Here is a 24,592-nt window from a genome sequence, read left to right as displayed (position 1 = left end):
AGGAAAGTAAAGGGATTTAAAAAGCTAAAAAATATATTAAGTGGAACGTTTCACTAGTTAAGATGGTTCTTGGTGATGATGTGGGTATACATGATGTTGTGAAAATAGATCCTTCAACACTGTTGGAAGATTTTTGGGAATAAGGACACGAATTGTTTCATTGAAAGAGTGGTTAAAGACTAATTGGGAGCCAATCCTTTATTATACACCTACTTGTTACATCTTTTCAAGAGGGTGGATGGGGTTCATTTTGTAAAGTGGAGATGATGTAACGAAGGTTTTGGGTTTGGTGTGATAGTGGGGATCAACTATGATTATTATTAAAAGATGGTTTCCCTTGTTTGACACAACACTGAAAAACAAACATGTGTCCTTGGTGTGTTAAACTTCCAAGTTTACCCATTGAGTTTTGGACCTTAGAATATTTAGGGAAATGAAAAAAGTTCTGGCCATTTTTTATGAGGCTGATATGGGGTTTATTAAGATGGGTTTGATGCCAGTAGCAAGGATGCTGGTTGGAGTGGATATTAGGGATGGAATGGCCTCTGATTTTTTCATAGACAGGGAAAAATGAATTTTTTGTAGGGACTATATTACATAGGCATTCCTTTCAGATGATAATAGTAGTTTTTTCCATCAATTTGAAAATCATAGGAGAAACATTAATGCTATTTTGAAAATGCAAGGGATGGTTTATAAATTTTCCAATTCAAGAGTTTTTCCAAATAGGGCGTTTATCACTTCAAGAGAATCTATAAGGAGGAAAAAAAATCTACAACTGTGGAGTTTCTTGGGATGACTAGTTTTTTTCCTAATTTTGTTTGAGAGGAGAACAGTAAGGAACTTGTTGCTCCTATTCAAAGAGAAGAATTACAAGAATTCCTTTCTTTTAAAAAGAATAAGAGATTGGGTATGCATGGTTTTCAGATGGATTTTTTTCAATTATTTTATGACTTATTTGAGGAGCATTTGATAAGGGTCCTGGAACACTCAAGGATTTTTGAGAAAATTATTTCTTCTCTAGTTCCACTTTCATTACACTGATACCGAAAAATAATAATGAAAAAATATTTGAAGAGTTTAAGTCCATTTCCCTATGCCTCATACAATGAAAGATATTTTATCCAGTATTTGAAGAGTTTAGGTCCATTTCTGTATGCCTCATATAATGAAAGAGATTTGATCCAAATCTATTTATGAAGAGTAATTTTGTCTCTTTTGAGGGAGATGGATACATGAGATAGTGGGGGTTTTCTGAAGATATCAAATTGATGAATTAGTAGCCATGGTAATCAAAGTTGGTTTATCGAAAGCATATGATATAGTTAGTTGGCTTTATTTGGGACTTTTTTTTGTTACATGTGGGTTTTAACTTAAGTTTCGTCAACTAGGCTATGAGCATGTAACTTCAATTTTCTTTATTGTTTTAATAAATGGGATTGTCTTCGGGTTTTTTAAGAAAAGAAGAGGAATAAGAAAAGGATTTCCACTTTCTTCATCACTCTTAGTTGGTTATTGAAGTATTAAGTATGGGGATAAATGCTCCAAAAATTTTAGGTTCTTTAAAAGCTATTAGGATAAGGGGATCATGAGATATAAAAAATACATTATTTATTGATGGAATTCTTTTGTTTTATGATGATTCAAGAAGAGACACAAATATGTTAAAAGAAATATGGAATCTCTATTGTGTTTGGGATTGAGTATGGTGATCACTATAGAAAAATATTCTATCTCCTTTTTGAACATATGGGAGAGGAAAACATATTTTTAGTGGAATTCTTTCCTACACGATTGTGATTGATAGGGTGGGATTAAGAATCCCAGTTTTTTCTTGAAACCAAATGATTACACTAAAAGAGACTGGGGTGGATGATTTCCAAGGTGGAGAATATATTGACTTTATGCTGTAATAGATTGATAAGTACATTGGATCCAATTACTCGACGAGTGATATTACTCTTAGACGAGTGATTAATCTTAGATGAGTGATATTACTTGATCCAATTGGAGGACAAAACATGAAAGCACTCATTAAGAGGTGATCTAGTTTTTATAATGAGGGAGAACGTTGGTAGGTTTAGAATAATACTATACTACTCTAATTCACAATCATGTTACAACGATGACAAGGACACTCTTTGAAGGAATGCCATAGGTAGTAGATATACTCTGAAATTGGTTATAAAGTATTAAAAGATGAGGAGCCTTAATTTGAAATATACGGTAGTTCAAGAGTAATTGGAAATTCAATTGTTGATTGAGATCACTAATTTTCACGTGGTTGGTGTTAGGACTCCAAATTGACCACTTTTGACCTTGTATTTTTGCTATAATATTACCCTCTTCAGTCCATAAGTTGAAAGCCTTGATTATATAATGACCTAATCATTCCAAGGTATGAAATAACTCTCCTCATTACTATATGTTTAATCATTCATTACATATTCATGTTATCTTTATAATTAATCTTTGAAGAAGTTAACCAAGTTGCCAAGTAACCGTTGAACTGTCTAAAGTCTGCAGAAATTATAGTTCGCAGTTGCTGTAACACCAGAAACAGCAACTACGTAGTTGCTGCAACACCAGAAATAGCAACTACGCAGTTGCTGCAACACCAGAAACATCAACTACCTAAAGCAGGGAAAACGTTATTTTGCAACAGCTGGAACACCTGAAATGGCAGGCGGGAACAGCAACTATCAGAAGATCAGCAGAGCTCCATGCTGACACAACACGATCAGCGACTGTCCAGAAAGGGTAAAACACAGTTACAGTTGTTGAAACACCAGGAACAGCATGAGTTTACTAAATCAACAATAATGGTGAAGCGGCAAAGGATAGTACGAGGATTCCAAGAAGACGGTTGAGGTTCGTTTACCAGCTGTGTAACAGTAAGAGACCCAAGAAAAACAAGATGAATAGCATATTACATTCTGGCTCTACGCAGAGAGCCCAGCTAAAGCTGATTCAGCTACTTAGATGTTATACATAATATAGCAATAATCAAAGACTACAAGAAATGTGAACTGATTATATGTGGGTCTAATACCCATTCCTAAGAAAAATCATGAAAAGGTCTGTGGTGGTATTGATGGGATGAACCATCAATCACCTCTTGGATCAGCCAGTCATCCCTTTCATTTTGCGCTACTTATTTGGATAGCCGGTCCGCCTCAATGTTCTGTTCCCTGTAGATGTGGCTACAATTGAAGGATTCAAATGATGTGATCAGTCTTTTTGTCTCTTGAAGAATATGACTCAGAGAGAAAGCATAGCAATGTGTTGTGTCGTTCAGCCAGTTGCAAACAATTTGTGAATCCCCAAATAACTAAAGGTGGCTGCATTGTTTCTGTATGGCAAAATGTATGATATGCTTTGCTGTGCTTAATTCAACAAAATTATTGGTGCCTCGACCAAGATTAATCTGAATTTTATAATAATGATCATCCCTGAGATATAGCAGCACTCCTCCTCCACATCCTGTTTCTTGGGTAGAGCCATCGAAAAAAGCCCAAGGCTTCGATTTATCCAGATTTATATGCCTGTAGGTGCGCGCAGGATTTTTTGGAACAGCCTCAGGGAGTAATTCAAAATCTGCAATGGTATGGCTCAGGATAACAAGCCAATGAGGCGCCTTATTCTGAAATATGACCTGGTTCCGGGCGATCCATATTGCCCAGCAAACTAGCAAAGGCATGTTAACGGATTTGCCTGTATGTAAGCGGCACCAATCGCTCCACGCCTCCATAATATTCTGACCCTGCCAGACTTTGAGGGATGGATAATGAGAAGTAATGTTTTGCCAAAATGCTTTAGTGACCTGACAATTTAGGAACAGGTGCGCTGTGCTTTCCTCTTCTAAACAGCATAGGTGGCATCTGAACGGACCATGAAATGATCGCTTCATGAGATTGGTACCTGTAGGGATTTTATCGAATAGTATGTTCCACATTAAGAGCCGAGTGCGAGGGGCTGCGTCCAGCTTCCAGAGATCTTTCCAGATGGGGAGGATAGCCGTGGGCTTGTGAGATTCCATGAGTTTTAAATATCCCAACCTGGGAGAGTAAATGTCGTGGTTTGCGATTGCCCATATAATGTCATCGGGGCCTTCGGTGAGTCGAATATGCGCCTGCGAGAGAGCGTCGGTAAAGGCCCTCCATTCTAGATGCCACTGTTCGGGTATCTCCAAGGTGCGGGGGGTTGCCCAAGCCTGTTGCAGAAGGGTGGAGTTCGCGCTATCTCCAATGTGCTTCATATGCGTGATGCCTCTGTTATGAAGGTGCATAACGAGTCCATCAGATAACCTGTGTGAATTGCCGCACCCTACCCACGGATCTACCCCAATCCTTACACTGTTTCCTTCTTTGATGCGCCAGGTGATACCTTCCCGCAATAGAGGTAGAGATTGGAGGACAGCTTTCCAAATGTTTGATATATTGCGACCAGGGTTGTGTTGAAGGCGGAACCAATCCATGAGGTGCATTGGCTTGATATATTTTACTTGGGCGACACGAGACCATAGGCTATCTGTGGTCAAGAGGTTCCACCCGAGTTTGGCTGCCAGCGCCTTGGCAAAGTGATCGAGGTTCTTAATGCCCCAACCGCCCCATCGTTTGGGTCTTGCAATGGTAACCCAATTCACCCAGGCAAATTGCTTCCCTGTGTGATGACCTTTCCATAAAAATCTGGCACAAATGTTTTGTAATCTGTTCAGGATGCCGCGAGGTATCCACGCCAAGGTCATCCAGTATACTGGAATGGCTTCAATGACTGTTTTTATGAGAGTCAATCGACCAGCTCTTGAGAGATATTTGTGATACCAAACCTGCAGTCTTTTCTCCACCTTTGCTATTAACCAAGTCCAATCTGCAATCCGGTAGCCAAGAGGTTTTAATCTGTACCCCAGATATTTGATGCCGTCAGCTAATGATAATGAGATGAAAGGGAATCGTTGTGATGCAATAGTACATTCATGTTGAGAGCAGCCCACAGCCGTGATTGTAGATTTGCTTTCATTAATCTGCATGCCTGTGGCCTGTTGGAAGAGTGCAAAAATATTCTGGAGAGCAGTGGTGTCACCTATGCATCCATTAAGAAAAATGAGAATATCATCAACAAATAAGAGGTGAGTTAGATAAAAATTATCGGAGATATTGATGCCATTGATTTGGTTCCTATCTCGGGCAAATGTGATGAGCCGACTCAATCCTTCCATAATGAGAAGGAATAGAAGTGGAGATAATGGGCATCCTTGCCTGAGCCCTCTTTCTGAGGTAAAGAAAGATGTGGCTTCACCATTGAGAAGTACGCTGTAGGATACATCGGTTATGCAGCTCATTATCCATTTAGTGTAGCTATAGGGAAAGCCTAGGTGTGTCAGGAGAAGCCTGATGTAGAGCCAGTTGGCTCTATCGAAAGCTTTGGAAAGGTCGACCTTTAATATCAGGCCCTTTTGTTTTTTGATATGAAGAGTATGTAGGAGCTCTTGAGTGGTGGAAATGGCCTCATGTATCTGCCTGTGATTAAGGAAAGCGAATTGTTCAGGGGATATGTGACGAGATAATATAGGCTTTAGACATTTGGTGATGATCTTGGCAATAATTTTATATAGGCAGTTGCAGAGGGATATGGGGCGGAAGTCATTGAAAGATGTCAGATGATTGGCTTTCGGGATGAGTGCAATGAAAGTGGATTTAATAGCGGAAGATATTCTGCCATTTCTTCTGCATTGCTCGATGATATTGAGGAGATCATTGCCCAGAAGATCAAAGAAAGCAATGTAAAATTCGATGGTCCAACCATCAGGGCCAGGGCTTCTATCTTTCTTGAGCCATTTAATGGTGGATTCGAGTTCTTCCATGGTTACTTCCTTAGTGAGTTCCTCTGAGAGCTCTATAGATCCCTCTGAAATGATCAATAGCTAAGCTGGCCAGGTTCCTCTGAGATGAAATTAGCTGATTTTGTTCATCTCTTAGTTCCCAAATTGAGTTGATAGCTTTGCGGCCGTTGGAGAATTTATGGTAGAAATTTGTATTGTCATCGCCCTCGGTAAGCCATATGGCCCTGCTACGGAGCCGCCAGCTTTCTTCTCTAACCTTCAGTATCTGTGTTCGTTTGGCTACGAGGGAGTTGAACTGTTCTTTGCTTACTACGTTAGGGAAGATGCCATCAGTAGAGTCCTCGTATGCTGCAATGATCCTCTCAGCCTCCTTTAGAGTATGGTCATCGCGAACGCGCTTCTGGTGTGCCCAATGCTTGGATATTCGCTTGAGTTCGGTTAGTTTCCTAACAAAACCGGCAGTATGGTCTTCATGTTCGCTGATGGGATTGTTCTGCCAATATTCGGTGACCAGCTGAATGTAGGAGGGGTCCTTCAACCATGAAGAATTAAATTTGAATGGGCTCTTGATCTTGTTGTAGGAGTCGACCGTCTCCAAGAAGATAGGGCGGTGATCCGAGATGCCTCCGGACCCGACCCATTGCCTTATGCGCGGAAGTCTGTTGTATAGAGATTCCTTAAGCAGAAACCTATCTAATCTTCTGGCCAAGCTCTGATTTCCGCTTCTATTGTTAGTCCAAGTGGGCTGTAGTCTGGCAGTGGGTATGTCTACCCAATGATGCTCCTCCAGCAGATTGGATATAGTATCCGAGAAAGGGTCAACCTGTGCAGAGTGCCCCCACAATTCGCAAAAACCCAAGGTGAAGTTTAAGTCGCCACCGAGAACTATATTGTCCTCCTTTAATAAGGCCGATTCTAGTAGCGCATTCCAAAAGGGAGCCCTGTTAGAACATGGACCATAAACGTTGATGACTCGTAAGTCCATTTCCATGGAGAGAACATAAACGTCCAAGCCGATGAAGCCTCTGCCGCCCCAAAAGTTACGGATCTTGACTGCTTTGTTGTGTATCCCAATAGCTAATCCACCCGATCTCCCTGATGCGTCAATTGCATGAAAAGTCCAGTATGGCATCCAGGAGTTGAAAGACTGGACTAGGGTGTCAGCTGGACAGAGGGTCTCTTGTAGAAGAATGATGTCAGGTTGAGATATGGTAAGCAATCTTCTGAGAGCTAGTTTTTTGGGGGAACTAGCAAACCCCCTGCAATTGTAAGAGAGTACCTTCATGTAGGATGGGGGGCTGGGCCTTGCTTCGCTCTAAGGGCCCGGAGGATGGTTTGCTGTCACCCAATGGCTACTTCAGCGTCAGCAGTGTGTCTGGCTTTTGTAATGCGAGATGGTCGACCCCGAGAATGCTTATGGGGGATAGGAGCAGATACGGTGTCAAGACCAATAGCATCGATTCCTCTATCTTTAGATCTGGATCTGAGGGAATATCGAGGGGATGCAGGGGGGGATGAGGCAGAGGAGGCGGAGATGGAGGAGGTGATCAAGGAGGGCGAACTCAGGGGTATGGCAGGAGCTGGGGTTGGAATGGAGCATATGAGAGAGGGTGGGGGAGGGGGAGCAGAGAGACCGTGGGGCGCCCCTGAGAGAAGCTCAGGTGAGCAGCTTGGTGGGCAGGTGCTCAGTTGAGACGCAGAAACAACAGAAAATGATATCGGATGTATATGAGGGGAGGAGGCATGCGAGACCGATGATCCATCGCACAGCGGAATAGAGTCATCGTGCACTGGGTCTGGCGCTATGCGAATAGAGTGTTCAACTGAGCTGCCCGGAGGATCGAGTGTAGTATCTGCGGCCAAATTATGCTCTGATATAGGCTGCTCCGACTGTGGCCGAGCAGAATAGTGCGGGGGGTGTTCAGTAGCCTCATCCTGATCAATCTTCTTTCCCTTGTGAAGGAGTGGACAATCCCGGTATAGATGTCCAACTTGGTGACATCTGTGGCATCTATACGGGATCCCTTCGTAATCAATAATCTGCTTGCGCGCCAAGTCCCGCCAGTGTATAGTAATGTATTCTTGTAGACCACCCCTGGTGTCCAAGTTGATGAGAAGACGAGCATATGTCATCACACCAGATTGGAGAAAGGATCTGTCATAATTCAAGAAGGTACCCATTGCATTCCCAATTCTTCTGAAGATGTCTTCAGACCAATGCTGTAATGGGAGGCCTGGGAGCCGTACCCATATAGGCCTAATGCCGATCTGCTCAGAATTAGGGTCAAACATGGGAGTCCAGTGCTTAAGGAGAACTGGTGCATGTTCAAAATGCCATTGAGAGGATAAGACCCATTTAGTATGGTCGGCATGAACGAATTTTAAAGCAAACCATCCTCTTACTAATATCTGGACAATGGGGGCGTCCTTCAGATGGTGACCCCAGACTTCAGAAGTCCAGGCCTTCAAACGAGTAGCCGAGTATTTTCGTCCCCTGATGCGGCCCACCAGGACTCTGTCAGAATGATCCATGATATCGCCCCATTGGACGTCCTCCTCTAGTCTGAGGAAGATATCTTCAGCTTTGGTCTTGAAACATCTGTATTTCCTCTTAGGATCGGGGGCCGGGGGTGAGCTTCGATCTCGATTCGGTAGCGGGGAGGCACCAGAAGCGGGTGGGGGGATAGAGGGTGATGAGGGAAAATCGAAACCACCGGGGAAGCTCATCGGATCGGAGAGTGGAGTATTATGTGGGAGGCTACCAAGGAGGGGATCCGAAAACAGAGAGTCGGCGACAGGGTTAATGGGGGGCGGAGCAGATGTAGATGTCCACGAATCAGAAGAAGAAAAGGGGTCAGAAAGGGGGAGAGGGGGAGCATATTCCACCGTAGATCCAAGGGTCGCCGGAGAAGGAGGCGGCGCAGAGAGAGCAGGCCTGGAAAGGGGATGGTTCTGAAGAGTCGCATGAGATAAACGCGACGGATCCCTGATGGAAATAGAAGCCAGATTATTAGAATGATGCGAGTTATACATACCATAAGATACGGTAGGGGTGCGCCAGATAGAGACCCCTTCCAGAGGATCTGCAGAGTAATCGACAGCCTCATGTTCCTCCATAATGTCAGCAGGTTCCCGGGTAGCAGAGGATCAGAGAGCAGATGTCAGGAGCCAAAAGCAAATAAACGGAAACGGCCAACAAGAATATGAGAGGAGGTAGGTGCGCCCGGAGGTTGCAGGTGTCGTTGGAGTCTCGCGGCTCAGGAAAAAAAACTGCAGAAGAAACCATAAACCCTAGCTAGCCAAAACCGTCGCGCTCGAAACCCTTCCACTCCATCGCTCCAAGAAAACCTCCGTACAGATCTTTACCTTCTACACGATAGGGGTAGTTAATTATTTATTTCTTATAAGGGAAGGCTTATGTGTGTGTGTGTGTGTGCACAATTATTTGAAATGTGAACTGGGAAAGTAATTATTATATTTATGTGATAACATAGGTTTTAATATTCTAAATGTATAATTTCCTATATGGCTATGTTTTATATAAAAATATTTGCCAAGGCCAATGGTGATAGGATATCTAATGTAATGAAATTTTCTAACGTAAATTTGATATAATATCTAACGTAATGTTGATAGGTGCATATTTGCTCAATATGAACTAGGAATATATTCAAAGGGCACAATAATTGCTCCAAAGGTGTCTCTCTGTAGGTTTGGGCTAGGCAGACATTGTTCATCCCAACCAATTGTAGACCATCGTTTTATTTTTACTCTCTCCCATTAAAAACTAACATGTGGCTTTGGCGATTACATTAATGATTTAATTCCTATAGACTAGGGAAGATGTCGTAACCTCCGATATTTGGATTTACAAAAAAATCTCATTGTCAGCCAACTCTCAGACTTCATCTCCAAGCTCCTAGGACTTAAGCATCTAGATCTCTTTGAAACTAAATTTAGCATTCTAGTTCTCGCCACCTTCTACCAACTACCAGATTTACAAGTCTTAAATCTCTTCTCTAAATTTCTCAATCCTATGATTCCATTCGTTTTAGGTAATATTATGAAGCTTTTATAGTTTAACTTGGCCTACAATTTTCTCATTGGAAAAATAGCTTCTGAGCTAGGAAATTTGAAAAAGATCTAACATCTATTTTTTTCTGGCCACAACCTTGTCAGAGAAATTTTGGAGACTTTAAGAAATCTTTCGGAGATCACAAACTTGGATTTATCCATGAACTAGTTGTCTGATTTGATTCCCGAGAGTATCATGACGGTGGAAAACATTGTATAGATTGACCTCTACCAAAAAATTTTATTGGATCCCATTCTAGTGGCCATCTCCAATACCCTTTATAGAATCATCAACCTTGGACAAAATGGATTTATCTTCCACGTCTTCACTTTTATTATGGTGAATTTTCCTAGACCTAGATTGGATGTGGTTGCCTCAGGTAATGATTTTACTACTTGTAATGACTTCTATCATTAATATATTCTAACCAAATCTTTAGCACCATACATGTTAACTTATTCTATATTTAGAGCAGTTCATTATACAAAAAACCCTTACCATTTTTCTAATAGTTCAGATATCAACATCTATCTCCATTTCTTCTTTATCCATGATACAATATAGTGTTCTTTCTATTACTTTTGCCATGTTCAGTCTCTTTTGAATGAGGTAATTTGTGTTTTGGGTTATTGCTCTTAGTTGATATCTTCCACCTCTCCTCTAATTCTCCTTCCAAGTGGGACAAAAACACTTTCTGCAATAAAAAAATCCATACATACGTTAAAAAATTGAATGCTAAACAAATCAAATAAGAAAAACCCTTACTAGGGCTAAGGTTAATTGAATTTGGCAGCTCTTTCTTGATTTTTTGAGACTGCAAGTGAAACTTCTCAACCATCCTACTTCCCCAGATAATTCAATTTTCTATTGGGAAAAATGGCAAAACTAATGATAATGAAGACAATGGTTTTGGTAATTTCATTGAATTCATGTTGAATCTAATCCATGTGTAAGAGATTTTGATATTTGATTAAAATTCCAAGAAAAATATGTGCATGGAACTTAGAAGATGAAGGGTTTGTTTCCCTACTCACCTCTATGTATGTATGGAAATAATGGAAGACCTCAAGAGAATTGAATTTCTATTACTACGAAGTTGATCACGGGTGGAAAATCCTTGATGATATGTTTGAAATTGTGTAAGACAAGTTGAGATAAATATTTGAACATCCCTCAAATGAGAGAGAGGATTAGGACACTTGGGGTTTGTTTGTCATTATGGAGTTGAAGCTTGCATGTTGTAGCGATACATTTCCCGTGTGATAGGCACTTGGAAAATTTAAAAATGATGTGTGTGAAGTAAATGGGACCACGATGGTTGATGATGAAATAAAGTTTAACATGGTGTTTGCAATGTCCATTGAACCAAAACATTTCCAAGATGTTGAGTGATCGTAGGGGTGCCCCAGGAAAACCGAGATGCTTAAAAAACATCCAACGACTATGTAACTCAATAATTTCATGGTATTTAATATTTACTATTAATTTTTGCAATAGCTAATTGAATATTTTTTTTTCCATTTTTAGAGGTAGATCCTTTTTAGCTATTACTATATTTGCATAATTTAAAATTTAATGAGAAATTAAAAACAAATACTTAATTTATATAAAAAATATATTTTAGACATTAAATTTAATTCTACATTCAAAAATATAATTTAAATAATAAAACATTACAATTTCATATGAATGTTTATAAAAAAAAATTAAAAAATCACCTCATTAAATTATACCTTTGTTTTAATACACTATAAATAATAAAATATTACAGTTTCATCAATAACTTCTCATTAAAAAAAATCTAAAATTCACATCGTTAAATTACACCTTCATTTTAATACAATTTAAATAATAAATATTATAATCCTATTAAAAATAGTATCACCAACTTGCATTTAGAGTAAAAAAAAACACCTTACTCAACTCACTTTCATTTTCCTCTTTATTCTTAATTTTATAAGGAAATTAAAAAAAAAAAAAAACCAACTACCTACATGGTGGTTGATAAGTGTGAAAGTTATTCCTATTATAAATACCTTTATGACTGTATCAACATTCCATGAATCTACTTTTCCATTTAAAAAATATATTTACACTGAAGGTGCCTCTTTGTGGGGTTGGGTTGTGTAGATATTATTCAAACCCACTATTAAGACCCATTTATTATTATTTTCCTCCCTCAAACCATTTTTTACCTCATGGAACTCTAAACAAATACTTAGGTTTATGAGGATTTGGTCATCTCTAGTCTTACTCATAGTTCGAGGAAGAACATGGACCAAGAGTTTCTTTTAGACGTAGTCTTTAATGCGACTTTTTGAAATCCTTTCCGGCGATTTTTTCCGGTGAAAATCCGGCAGTGATTTATTGGAATCCAAGTTTGATAGCTAATTTCTGCACAATGAAACCGTCCCAGGGGTTTTTCAGGGTGCTGAATCCGAATATGCAGTTAAAAAACCATTTTAACTGCAACAAATCATGATTTCATCTCAATTTCTTCCGCCGGATTCCGTCACCGGAATCTCAAAAAGTCGCATTATAGACAACTCCTTTCTTTTATCGTGCTATGTTTTCAATTTGAGAATAATTTTTTGGATTCAATCAAATCAGTTATCCATCATCATCAAAAATAGAATCACGACACCAGGCCATCATGTAATCCATCTCATTAGTCCTCCTACTTCAGTTATTCTATATAAACAAATAATCTACCCATAATTGAAAGCCATATTTGACCCTGGAACTGAAAATTTGCACGTAAATTTTGAAGCTTTGTGGAGCAAGAAACAATGGGCAACGATGAGAATCAGAGCTTTAAGCTCGTGGGATGAAAAAAAAATGTTTGTCACAATCCCATGAGTGATCGCTTTCAAGTGAAGAAATTCCACCATGTTGAGTTCTAGAATTGCAATGCCACCAATACCCACATGTGCTTTTCATGGGGCTTGGGTATGCAGCTGGTGGCTAATTCTAATCAAAGCACTACAAATCAAACATATCATCTCTTTTCCTTACAATCCAATGATGTCATATTAACTTCATGCCACCTTATTCTTCGAAAATCGGCCAATACACCACTAGAAATCCCCACCCGACTTTCACTTCCAATAAGGTGTGGAGATTCTTTAACAAGCACGGGTTAGGGGTTTGAGCCATGGGGATGCTTATTGAAGATAATGGAGAAAATTTCTAGAAGAGTGTCGAGAATAGTGGTATGGTTGTGTTGGAGCCAAGTGATTTGGTGGGCATGGCCATGGGTGAGAAAATTTGTGTGTTGAAAGTTAACCTTTACGAAGATGTTGTTCTTGCTTTTATTAGAAATGACTGTTTTGAGGGCCCATTTTTTCGCAATTACAAACCTGTTCAGTCATTTCCATTTTCCTACGAGTTCATTCAGGTTGACCACATTTTAGGGAATGTGGAGAAACTAGAGGAAGCTAATGACTATGTGGCCAAGTTTACCAGGTTTCACTATTTTGCTGAGTTCATGACAGAAGACGTTGGGATTGCATAGAGTGGCTTGAATTCGATGGTGCTGGCAAGTAATAATGATATATTTTTGTTTCCTATGAATGAACCCATGTTTAGGACCAAAAGGAAGTCACACATACAGACTTATTTGGAGCATAACCAGGGCCTCAAATTGCGACATTGGGCTCTCACTTGCTTTGATATATTCTCTATGCCAAAGGTGATGTTCATACGTATTGAGATTGAAGGGTTTGAATTCATGCCCAAGCCTCCTCCCACATATTGCAAAAATATGAGAAGTAGAGTTGCAGATGTGTTAAGCAAGAAGGAGATGGAGTGCGAGGACTTTAGGGTTTTGGTAGGTAGGGATGATCAAGGGGTGCTTTAGTAGATTTTATTTTTTTATTTTTAATTAAATAGTGTCTGCCCAACCAAACCCCGCAAAGTTATTTTAATTATTTGTATTTAATTAAAAACACATTTAAAAAATAAACCTGTTTTGAATATTTAATTCCTTGAAGTCGTAGTGTGTTTTTAATAAAATTATTGATGTCATTTACAATTCACTTTCTACCCCCGACTCCAATATGCACATAGGGTTCGGGCTACCATTTTTTTTAAGCAATTAAAAACATGGTTTCATAGGAAAGGCTCGAGATAGTGAACAAATTATCTTGGTAAGATTTTGTTTGAACAGAATTAACTTCCTCATAACGTGAGCGAATTGAACGTTGGTTGAAAAATTTAGTAATCGACAAATTTTTGAATTTTATAACATTTCCCAAACTATTTAAAATAACTTCCAAATATTCCGGATTTAGAATATGGGAAAAGACAATTTAAAAGAAAAATCTATATCTAAATATACGATATCCGAAAAATAGAAATAGTTGAAATCTAGATGCCAGGTAATCACCATATAATGTATGATAAGCTAAAAAGAAATGTGTTTTGAATTTGGATTCCACATCAGATTCCATGTCAGAGTGCCACATCAAAAAACCAGGTCAGGTCCAATCTTAATTCTCCAAATTTGTTGAATTCACATTCTTACAAAAGCTTATAAAAATAGACTTATGTCTTATATTTCTTTATTGAAGGTTAAAAGATGGTAAGTAAGCTATTTAGTGGGTTTTATTACTCTCTGTTTCATAACATGTTGGGGCCCTATAGCCAAGGGAGGTTAAGGGACCATAAATAATAAGGGGAACTATAAATCAGGGCCTTTTCTGAGTGGGAGGTCTGGTTCAATAATCAACCTATAGTTTAATATATTTTCAAAGTCTAATATATTTTCAAATATTTTATTAGGAATTACAATTCTCAACTATGGTCAAAATATTAAAAAATGTTATTCTTCAACTCCATTCTAACTAATCTTTGATGAGTTTTGTTCTGTTCAACATGTGCTTTTATTATTTAGCGTTCAACATCTTCAGTAAACCAAACTAGTTTATCGAGAAGTGAAAAAAAGAAATAAGTAGTGATTTTATTGCCTTGCATAACATATGTATAAATATAGGTTGAAGGCAATATAATTTTTTGTGGTTAATTTTTATAGTTATTATTTACTTTTCTGCAGCCATTATTTACTTTAAAAAATATCATTGACCTAAGTTTTGATTGCAAGAACAAAAGACATATCATTCAATAATAAATTTGTTGTATGTATAGATAGTCTGCAATTCCCATTACTTTACAATAGATGGGAGTTATTCACAATTCCAAATTTGTTTGGTGAGAAAAACTACCTAATTGATGTGAAACAATGGAGACCATGTTCATTCAAGAGGAAGCATTGTCACAATGATGACTTATCTAGATTCAAATTTGAAGCTTTGAACAAGTGTAACTTCTTCTAAAGTATTTATCTTAACCAAATAAAATTGGGAAAAGATACTCAAAGAGAAAGAATCACATGAGGAAATCTATGATAGATTACCCTTGCCATATTATTTTTCCTATTTTGGCTTTTGCTTGCATTGTCTTTGTCTCTATTCAAATATTATTTTTTAAATGATGATGATTTCTTGTTGTCATTGATGAGCACCCCACATTTTATGTTGAAGCTCCCCTTGCTCTCCCATTGGGGCTATGTGCATGTATGACACCAAAACGCTTACATTGTGATGCAAATCCAATCAATTCGATGGTCAACATTCAACATGAGTAACCTTGTACATAAAACATTCAAAATGAGTAAACTTGTACACCTATCAAACAAATATGTTGTTGTGGTAGTTGAAGACCATTTAAGAAGAAGAGTTATGACCCAAGAAAGATGAATATAAGTGGCATTTTTTATTTCTTAACATTGGGTAGTTCTTCAAAATGGTTTGGGGGACTACATGAACATTGTGGGACTAAATGAATATAGGTGTCCCATCTAGCAATGGAGAGGTTATCTTGATTAATTACAATGTTGTGCTCTATTGTGCATGCATGGAAGCTACTTGAGTTTGAGTTGAATCCATTGGATATTATTGACTATCTACTAGATACAACTTTTCTTCTTTCAGAAGGTAAAGTAGCGGTAGTTATAGAAAGCTTGATATATCTAGAAAATATATTTTACACTCAAAAGAAAAATTTGTAAAAAATAATAATTGATTATGCTTCCTAATACCATTTATGGTTCTCGAGGATGAGAAGATATTTAGATGAGGTTTAATAGAGTCTATACCCTCAAGAGGGGATTGACATTTGGATTTAAAATTTGTCAAAAAGAAATTACTTAGGGCTATGTCACATTATAGAGAGTTGGATATCGAACTATTCATGCCATTATGTGGAACTCGAGATACCAACTTCATAGTTTGGGAATGGTTTTGTGGGGATCTAGTACCTAGATTCCATATGGAATGAAAAACTGACTCCTTTTTCTTGAGTGAATATAGAATATGCCCATGATTATGAAAACAATGGATTTCACAAGGATTATTCTTCTATTTCTATCTTTGACAAGGTGAGAGATGGAGTGAAAGTCGAGATAGAAGAACTGAGAAAAGTGGGTGGTGTAAGAAAGTTTGTGGTTTGTGGGTTTCATGCCCTATTCCTTCATTGTCTTTTGTAGACTTTATATCCATGACCTCTGAATTTTGTGGCTTCGAAGGGGGGCCACCTAAATGTTTAGTGCCTAAGGATGTTTTGGGCTTTATTTGCAGGATACTCAAGGGAATCTATTTTAGGGGGTTTCTCATCCAAATATCCTTCATTGCATAAGTAATATAGGAGTTTCAAATAGTTATATAAGGAAAGTAAAGGGATTTACAAAGTTAAAAAATATATTAAATGAAACGATTCACTAGTTAAGATGGTTCTTGGTGATGATGAGGGTATACATGATGTTGTGAAAATAGATTCTTCAACACTAGTTGGAAGATTTTTGGGAATAAGGACAAGAACTGTTTCCAAACAGGGTGTTTATCACTTCAAGAGGATCTATAAGGAGGAAAAAAAAATCTACAATTGTGGAGGTTCTTGAGATGAATAGTTATTTTCCTAATTTTGTTTAAGAGGGGGGCAATAAGGAAGTTGTTGCTCCTATTCAAAAAGAATAATTACAAAAATTCCTTTCTTTTAAAAAAAATAAGAGAGTGAGTATGCATGGTTTTCAGAAGGATTTTTTCAATGATTTTATGACTTATTTGACGAGCATTCGATAAGGGTCCTTGAACACTCAAGGATTTTTGAGAAAATTATTTCTTCTCTAATTCCACTTTCATTACATTGATACCGAAAAATAATAATGCAAAAATATTTGAAGAGTTTAAGTCCATTTCCCTATGCCTCATACAATGAAAGATATTTTATCCAATATTTGAAGAGTTTAGGTCAATTTTTGTATGCCTCATATAATGAAAGAGATTTGATCCAAATTTATTTATGAAGAGTAATTTTGTCTCTTTTGAGGGAGATAGATACATGAGATAGTGGGGGTTTTCTGAGGATATCAAATTGATGAATTAGTAGCCATGGTAATCAAAGTTGGTTTATCGAAAGCATATGATATAGTTAGTTGGCTTTATTTGGGACTTTTTTGGTTACATGTGGGTTTTAACTTAAGTTTCACCAACTAGGTTATGAGCATGTAACTTCAATTTTCTTTATTGTTTTAATAAATGGGATTGTCTTCGAGTTTTTTAGGAAAAGAAGAGGATTAAGAAAAGGATGTCCACTTTCTTCATCACTCTTAGTTGGTTATTGAAGTATTAAGTATGGGGATAAATGCTCCAAAAATTTTAGGTTCTTTAAAAGCTATTAGGATAAGGGGATCATGAGATATAAAAAATACATTATTTGTTGGATGGAATTCTTTTGTTTTATGATGATTGAAGAAGAGACACAAAGATGTTAAAAGAAATATGGAATCTCTATTTTGTTTGGGATTGAGTATGGTGATCACTATAGAAAAATATTCTATCTCCTTTTTGAACATATGGGAGAGGAAAACATATTTTTTAGTGGAATTATTTCCTACACGGTCGTGATCGATAGGGTGGGATTAAGAATCTCAGTTTTTTCTTGAAACCAAATGATTACACTAAAAGAGACTAGGGTGGATGATTTCCAAGGTGGAGAATCTATTGACCTTATGATATAATAGATTGATAAGTACATTGGAAAACTTGATATTGGCTAAATTTCTCATAGAAGCAATACGATATATTGGATATACCTATATGTCATTATTAAATTTATTTTAGAGCAAGTAAGAAAGATGAATTTCATATTTTTGTGGGGTGGGTAAAATACAAAGAGAAACTTTCCTTAGGTATCCTGGAATAACATGTGATACCAATATATTGGATATATCTATATGCCATTGTTAAACACATTTTAGAGAGAAGGTAGAAAAATAATTTTCAAATTTATGTGGGGCGGGGATGATACAAATAAAATTTTTCCTTGGGTAGCCTGGAATAAGATTATAGTCCCTAAGGAGTTAGATGGATGGGGACTTAAAAATTTCTATTGTTTTGCAACAGCGTTGATGGAAAAACGCACATGGAGGATCATTGAAGGTAAAGGCATGTGGGTTAAAGTGATAAAAACAAAAATAGATCAATCCCTTATTTGTTGAGTGGATTAAAACATGTAATAAAAATCTACACAATGTTTCTACAAATTGAAAAGCAATCATACATACTTTTCCACTCATCAGAGATTTTCTTCTTTAGAAAGTGTGGTGCGTAGCCAAAGTAAGTGTGGGGGAAGACCCAAGGGTTGGTTGTGAGACCATTTTAGATTACCCCAAAGAAATGGTGGATGCTTTGAAAAATATAGGTATTTTCATGTATCTTAGATGAGTGATATTACTCGATCCAATTGGAGGACAAAACATGAAAGCACTCATTAAGAGGTGATCTAGTTTTTATAACAAGGGAGAACATTGGTAGGTTTAGAATAATTACTATACTACTCTAATTCACAATCATGTTACAATGATGACGAGGACACTCTTTGAAGGAATGCCATAAGTCGTAGATATACTCTGAAACTGGTTATAAAGTATTAAGAGATGAGGAGCCTTAATTTGAAATATAGAGTAGTTCAAGAGTATTTGGAAATTCAATTGTCGATTGAGATGACTAATTTTCACATGGTTGGGTGTTAATAATAGGGCTCCCATGAGTTTGAAGGAATGCCGTAGGTAGTATATATACTCCAAAACTGGGTTACAAGGCATTAAGAGAGGAGGAGCCTTAATTTGAAATATATGGTAGTTCAAGAGTATTTAGAAATTGAATTGTCCATTGAGATCACTAATTTTCATGTGGTTGGGTGTTAATAACGGGGTTCCCATGAGGGATTTCTTTGAGGAGGCACTGGGTAGATGTCCTTTATGTCTTGTTTGTGATGGGGATGCAACACATATTTCTTCACTATAAATATGTAATTTCTATTTTGAGAGATATTAATGAGGGATTTCTTAGAGGAGGTAGTTGGTAGATGTCCTTTATGTCTTGTTTGTGATGGGGATGCAACACATATTTCTTCACTATAAATATGTAATTTCTATCTTGAGAGGTACTAATAATGCCTGGAGGGAAACTATCTGGAGAATTCCAAAAAAAATTAGATTGGATTCTTAACCCATCTTTCTCTAGTTAGAAGGCTCTTCCATTTTTAGCCATTTTAGGGGATTAGATAGTGAGGAATGACGGCCTTTTTTATTGAAAAAAATAAATATCCTTTGTGTTTTTATGGAATGAATATTCTTGAGAATATTAAGTGGAAAGACAATTTAAACCCTTCATGAATAATACATCTTGAAGTTATTGATAAAGAGAGGGTTTGGGCCTATTTTGATGAAGTTACATATGTTGATTCTTCTGAGGAAAGAGCTATTTTATCTTTTTTTAATAACCACTAGATAAAAATCTCAACTAAATTATATAAATACTCAAATAACAAAGCTAAGCTTCTTGATTTATACCCAAGATTCAAATTATAAAAGACTCCTTACTTACTATAAAGGGGATGGAAACTCCTTACTTACTATAGAGTGGATAAAGGTAGTAGAAAATATGAAAAAATATAAATTTAAAACCGGTTGTTGAAAAAGTCTAAATTTTCTCAAATTCTCTTCACAATGTCAACTATTAAAAAAAGAATCAGACTCGTTGATCAACTATTAAAAAAAGGACTGCAAGTTAACCTAAGGACGAATAGGATGGATATACTCTTGCAAAGCTAAATCCAAAACCGTTTTAATCAACAATTTATTTAGTCAGATCATGTGCATGTTCAAAGTTTCATGTGATGACTTTATGCGGTTTTGACATCTTAATGATGTATTAAATACTTACTAATTTTTTCTTTATCTACACATGAGCATGAAGTATGACCGGATTTTATCTTAATTCTCTAGGAAACACAATAGCTGGGGAGGAAGAAACCATCCACAGTTTTCCAAATACACTAGCGTGAGACAACAGTCAAGAAAAGGAGAGATGGTAAACTGTGAATGAGAACAACTGCAAACGCAGTACCGATGGGCCCATTTTTTTGCGATGCTTCGATTGAGCACCATCACACTGAAAGTGATCAAAACTAAAAGCAGTCCGCTGCACCCAGTTTACCAGAAGTTATATCAGGTATGTACGGTGAAAATATCCATGTCAAAATGGAAATTTTAGTAAGATTTTGAGAAAATTAAACCATTTTTTTTGAAATTCAAGTTGTAACGATCAAGTTTCAATAATTTAGATACCCAAAAATTTCCATACTAATAAATCCATTTTCACTATAAAAATATTCAAACCTTCTAATAATTATATTTTTTAAATAATATTTTCAAAATTGTAACTTAACTAAACAACGCCTTTCTCAATTTTGGAAAAAAAAGAACTCATCCCAGGTTATGCGGACGAACAAAGCATTCACTTAATCAATGGGAAATTGATGAACAGTATTAACTCATTCTAACGCATTCTTCAGAATGCTGACTTTTTAAACCCGTCTTGAATCATGGAGCATGGTACAGAAATATACAGTTGCCAAGTGATGAGTAGTTTAGAGAAATATAAGGGAGAATGTTAACTCAAATAGCTATAATTATTAGGGACATATTTTAATATTGAAATTTAATTTAATTATTTTAAAAAATTTAATATTTTGAGTGTTTAAATTATTTTTTAATGGTGGAAATGGATTTAGTATTATTAAAAAAATTTAGTATCCAATATTTTAAAGTTTGATAGCGATAATCCAAATCTAGATTTTCAAAAAAATTTGCGAGATTTTCTCAAAATCTTATAAGAATTTCCATAAATTCTTAGAAAAATTGTAACTTGCCACAACCTAAATGGCACGGATGCCTAGCATTACATCGTGTCACGCGTTCCACAACGAATAGTATAAAAATAGTAAGAAAAACTTAAATTTGATACGCACACATGCATTGTATAAGAGGTATTCAAATTACCCCCTTGTGCAAGTCGACGTTTCATCAGTCCATTTTCTCAAAAGGGTAGATAATCTGAGTTTTGAAATGAAATGAAAGATTGAAATGATATTTTAAAGTCCACGAGACTAAAAATAGTCTATGGGACCATCGCTTCCTTGCTTTTCGCTCTTTGCAATTCAATCATTTTTTATTCAAATTGATGATGAGTTGACCCAACCTTCCAACAATCCCCTTGCTGAAAAGACAATGCCAAGAAGCCGATGCTAACATATTCCCATAACTTCTTGATGCCTTTGAACGCATCACATTCCAAAATGAAATGTTTTTCCAATTCTACTGCCCCACACGTGCAAAATGTACACAATCGTTCTTCCTGAGCTTATTTAGGCCTTTTCCACTGTCTTGTTTCACACATAAGTTGATGGGAGCTGATTCTTAATTGAGCAATAAGAACCTTTGCCCTCCTCAGAATGCTAGCTCCAATGAGCTCTTTTTTTTTGTAGATCACACATAGGGTTGAATTCCTCAATGCAGTACTTCTTCTTTCTATCCAACTCTTTTCCCCATACCCATTTACGAAACTTCTCCATAACAAAATTCTTTAGCTCCTTGCTATTTGTGGGACAAGCATTTACGTAGACATTCCATTTTTGCATCCATGTGTGGTTTTGTCTCATCCATCTTTTCTTTCTTTCACCCATGCCTTCATTGAAAATAACATTAGTCCATCTACCTAGTGCTATTTACTCAATTATTTTTAGATATCTTATGAGTTGCACTATAGGAATTGCTTCGATGGGAGTTTCTCCTATTTCACTTAACATTATCTCATAAGGTACCAAACTTTTTATTTTGAACTTGCTCATGATCAAACGTTTTTGGATTTTCTCAATTTGTTTCCATATTGAGACGGGGTTGTTGCTAGCCCATAATTCACACCCAAATAGCATCACTAAACAAATTAGGAGTCCAAAAATTACTTTAATGGTTTTCCAATCCCATAACTTTGCCTCTCTACATGTGTTTTGAAGAACATATAATGCTTTCCACGCTCCTAAAATTCTCTTCTTTCTGCAATGCTCCTAACTAAATTTGTTGTTGAAATCAATCCTCACTTACTTTTACTCATTTACTTCTTCAAGAATGTTGCCTTCAAAGAAGAATGTACATTGGCTTTGCTTCCTTTTATTAGAGAAAATCATTATTTTTGGCTTGCTAGTATTGACTTGCATCCCCACTGCTCTACCCAAATGATCAAGGGCATATAGGTGCGTCTGCAATCCATGGCCCGATTTAGAAATCAATGGCAACATCATCAACATATACAAGAAGCTTTATCACAAACTCCCCCAACCGAACACCATCTCCACTTTGCATATTATCAATATATAAACCAAAGAGAGTAGGGCATGGAGGGAAACCTTGCTTGACACTAATTTCACTTCTAAAGATTTCTAAAATACGTGTTGAGGTTCTAATTTTGACTTTCACCTCTTCATAAAGTCTATGGACAGTGCCTCTATAATGCAAAGGAATTTCAAGTTCTTTCATTCTATGCCACAACTTATCTCTAGGGATTGTGTCAAGTACCTTTTTGAAGTCAACAAAGAAGCAAAATAATTCTTCTTTGTCCTGCCAAACCTTTTCAATAGTGTGTTTTAATGTAATACCATGATCCGCTGTAGAATTCTTTGGCCTAAAACCCGCTTACCCTTCTTCCCTCTTTTCTTTTACTTCTTCCCACTTACTAAATCTGTTTTCTAGCATGCAGCCGAAAAGTTTTGCAAACAAAGGATTGATCATAATGGTTCTATAATTGGAAGGATTATTAATGTCTCCACTTTTGAAAACAAATATTGCTAGGCTAGTTGTCCAGTCTCTTGGGAATCCTTGTTGAATTATGGCAATGAATATTTCCATGATGTGCAGTGCAAGAGTGTTCATACCCCATTTTAGATACTTTGCTTGAATTTCAGCCACATCCTTTGACTTTCCTATTTTCAGCTTCTTAATTCCAATTTCCACCTCTTGTAAGATCTTTGTAGTTGTGTTGATCCTGGGGAGAGACTCTGCCTCTGATTCTTTCTCATAGAGTTGTCTTACATATTCAAACCATTTATTAGATGTAATATTATTTTTTTTTTCTTCTTCCTTGGTTGAAGCTCCCACTAGAAAATATGTGGGTTATTATTGCCTAGATATATTAACTCTTCTCCCCTTATTTGTATGAATTCATCTTTTTTCCTTTTTAGTATCTACTTATCTAACTTTAAATTCATCTTCTCCTTGCTAGCCTTTTTCAAGGTTCTCCTTATCATTTTGCATTCCTCATCAAACCAAGCGTTTAAAGGAAACACAATTTGATTCTGATTTCTTATTTTTTTCTCTTTTTCACTTCTCAAGTGCACTTTGAATTATATATGTTAACTCATGTTCGTTGAAGATTTTGAATCCAATTTTATCCTTTCGAATTAATCTCTCTAACATTGTCTTGAAGATAGTACAAGTTTCTTATGTTAGAAGAATTTTTCCCCTTGATAGTGATTGCCGAGAGCATTGGGTTTTCCTCCTATTTTGTCTTTCTTCTAACCATGATAACTTTATATAAATTGGGTTATGGTTTGATTTTAAGTCCCAAATATGCTCTCCAATATTAACTTTGTCTATCTTTTCTATCAAGCTCTGTGAACAAATCACATAGTCAACGACACTTGCCCCATTGTATGTGTTGCAAATGAACTTCCCAGACCTTTTCCATCTATCTAGACCACTTCAAATAATTAAGTTGAAAGCACCACACAGTGTAAGAAACTCCTCTCCAAAATGATTTCTAGCTTTGTCACCTTCTGAACACCTCACCCATTAGGGATTCTGCTCTTCAGTGAGCCAAATAGGATTGTGATCCTCTTTTCAACAAAGAATACTAGCTTTTTGATTTGTTGTTATAACATTGAAATCTCCCAATAAAAAAACTTCTCGCTGCTGAGAGTACGCGGCAATATCTTTCTTTAAATCTACATAAGGATCCTTGATGTCTGGCCCCTTATTTTTGTAAGTTTTTTAGACTTGAGGGGCAAAATAACATGCTGCAATTCTTATGTGATTCTCATTCTCTGGTATTTTGAACCATAAATATTGTTTAGTTACATCTTCTTTCATTAACTGAATGTGACAACCTTATTTTTCTTTCAGAAAAACTAGTATTCCCCTATACCCCTTTTCCATTTCAAATGGCCGTCAAACATAGGTATTTTGCAACCATCATGTTCATGAGTTTCTGTGAGACAAATAT

The 24,592-nt window shown here is 36.8% G+C and overlaps 2 protein-coding genes and 1 pseudogene across 2 annotated transcripts; 1 reads left to right on the top strand and 2 right to left on the bottom strand.

Moving 5' to 3' along the window:
• Positions 1-3,331: 3,331 nt before the first annotated feature.
• LOC149255738 (uncharacterized) lies at positions 3,332-5,863 on the bottom strand. The gene has a single exon (XM_089455123.1). It carries the CDS (start codon positions 5,861-5,863, stop codon positions 3,332-3,334), a length of 2,532 nt encoding a protein of 843 aa, XP_089311249.1.
• Positions 5,864-5,873: 10 nt separating this feature from the next.
• Positions 5,874-7,127, bottom strand: LOC149255737 (uncharacterized). The gene has a single exon (XM_089455122.1). It carries the CDS (start codon positions 7,125-7,127, stop codon positions 5,874-5,876), a length of 1,254 nt encoding a protein of 417 aa, XP_089311248.1.
• A 5,579-nt stretch (positions 7,128-12,706) lies between these two features.
• Positions 12,707-13,776, top strand: LOC149255736 (4-hydroxyphenylpyruvate dioxygenase pseudogene; annotated as a pseudogene).
• Positions 13,777-24,592: the final 10,816 nt, after the last annotated feature.

Source organism: Pinus tabuliformis, chromosome 7, assembly GCF_031772625.1.
Source record: "Pinus tabuliformis cultivar Carrire ecotype Pingquan chromosome 7, CPIR1, whole genome shotgun sequence".
Classification (NCBI taxonomy): domain Eukaryota; kingdom Viridiplantae; phylum Streptophyta; class Pinopsida; order Pinales; family Pinaceae; genus Pinus; species Pinus tabuliformis.
Note: the sequence above shows the minus strand (reverse complement) of the source record. Positions and strands in the feature narration are given on the sequence as shown.

Coding starts and splice junctions, on each gene's coding strand:
- LOC149255737 (XM_089455122.1), bottom strand. CDS start 7,127: ATGAAGGTACTCTCTTACAATTGCAGGGGGTTTGCTAGTTCCCCCAAA.
- LOC149255738 (XM_089455123.1), bottom strand. CDS start 5,863: ATGGAAGAACTCGAATCCACCATTAAATGGCTCAAGAAAGATAGAAGC.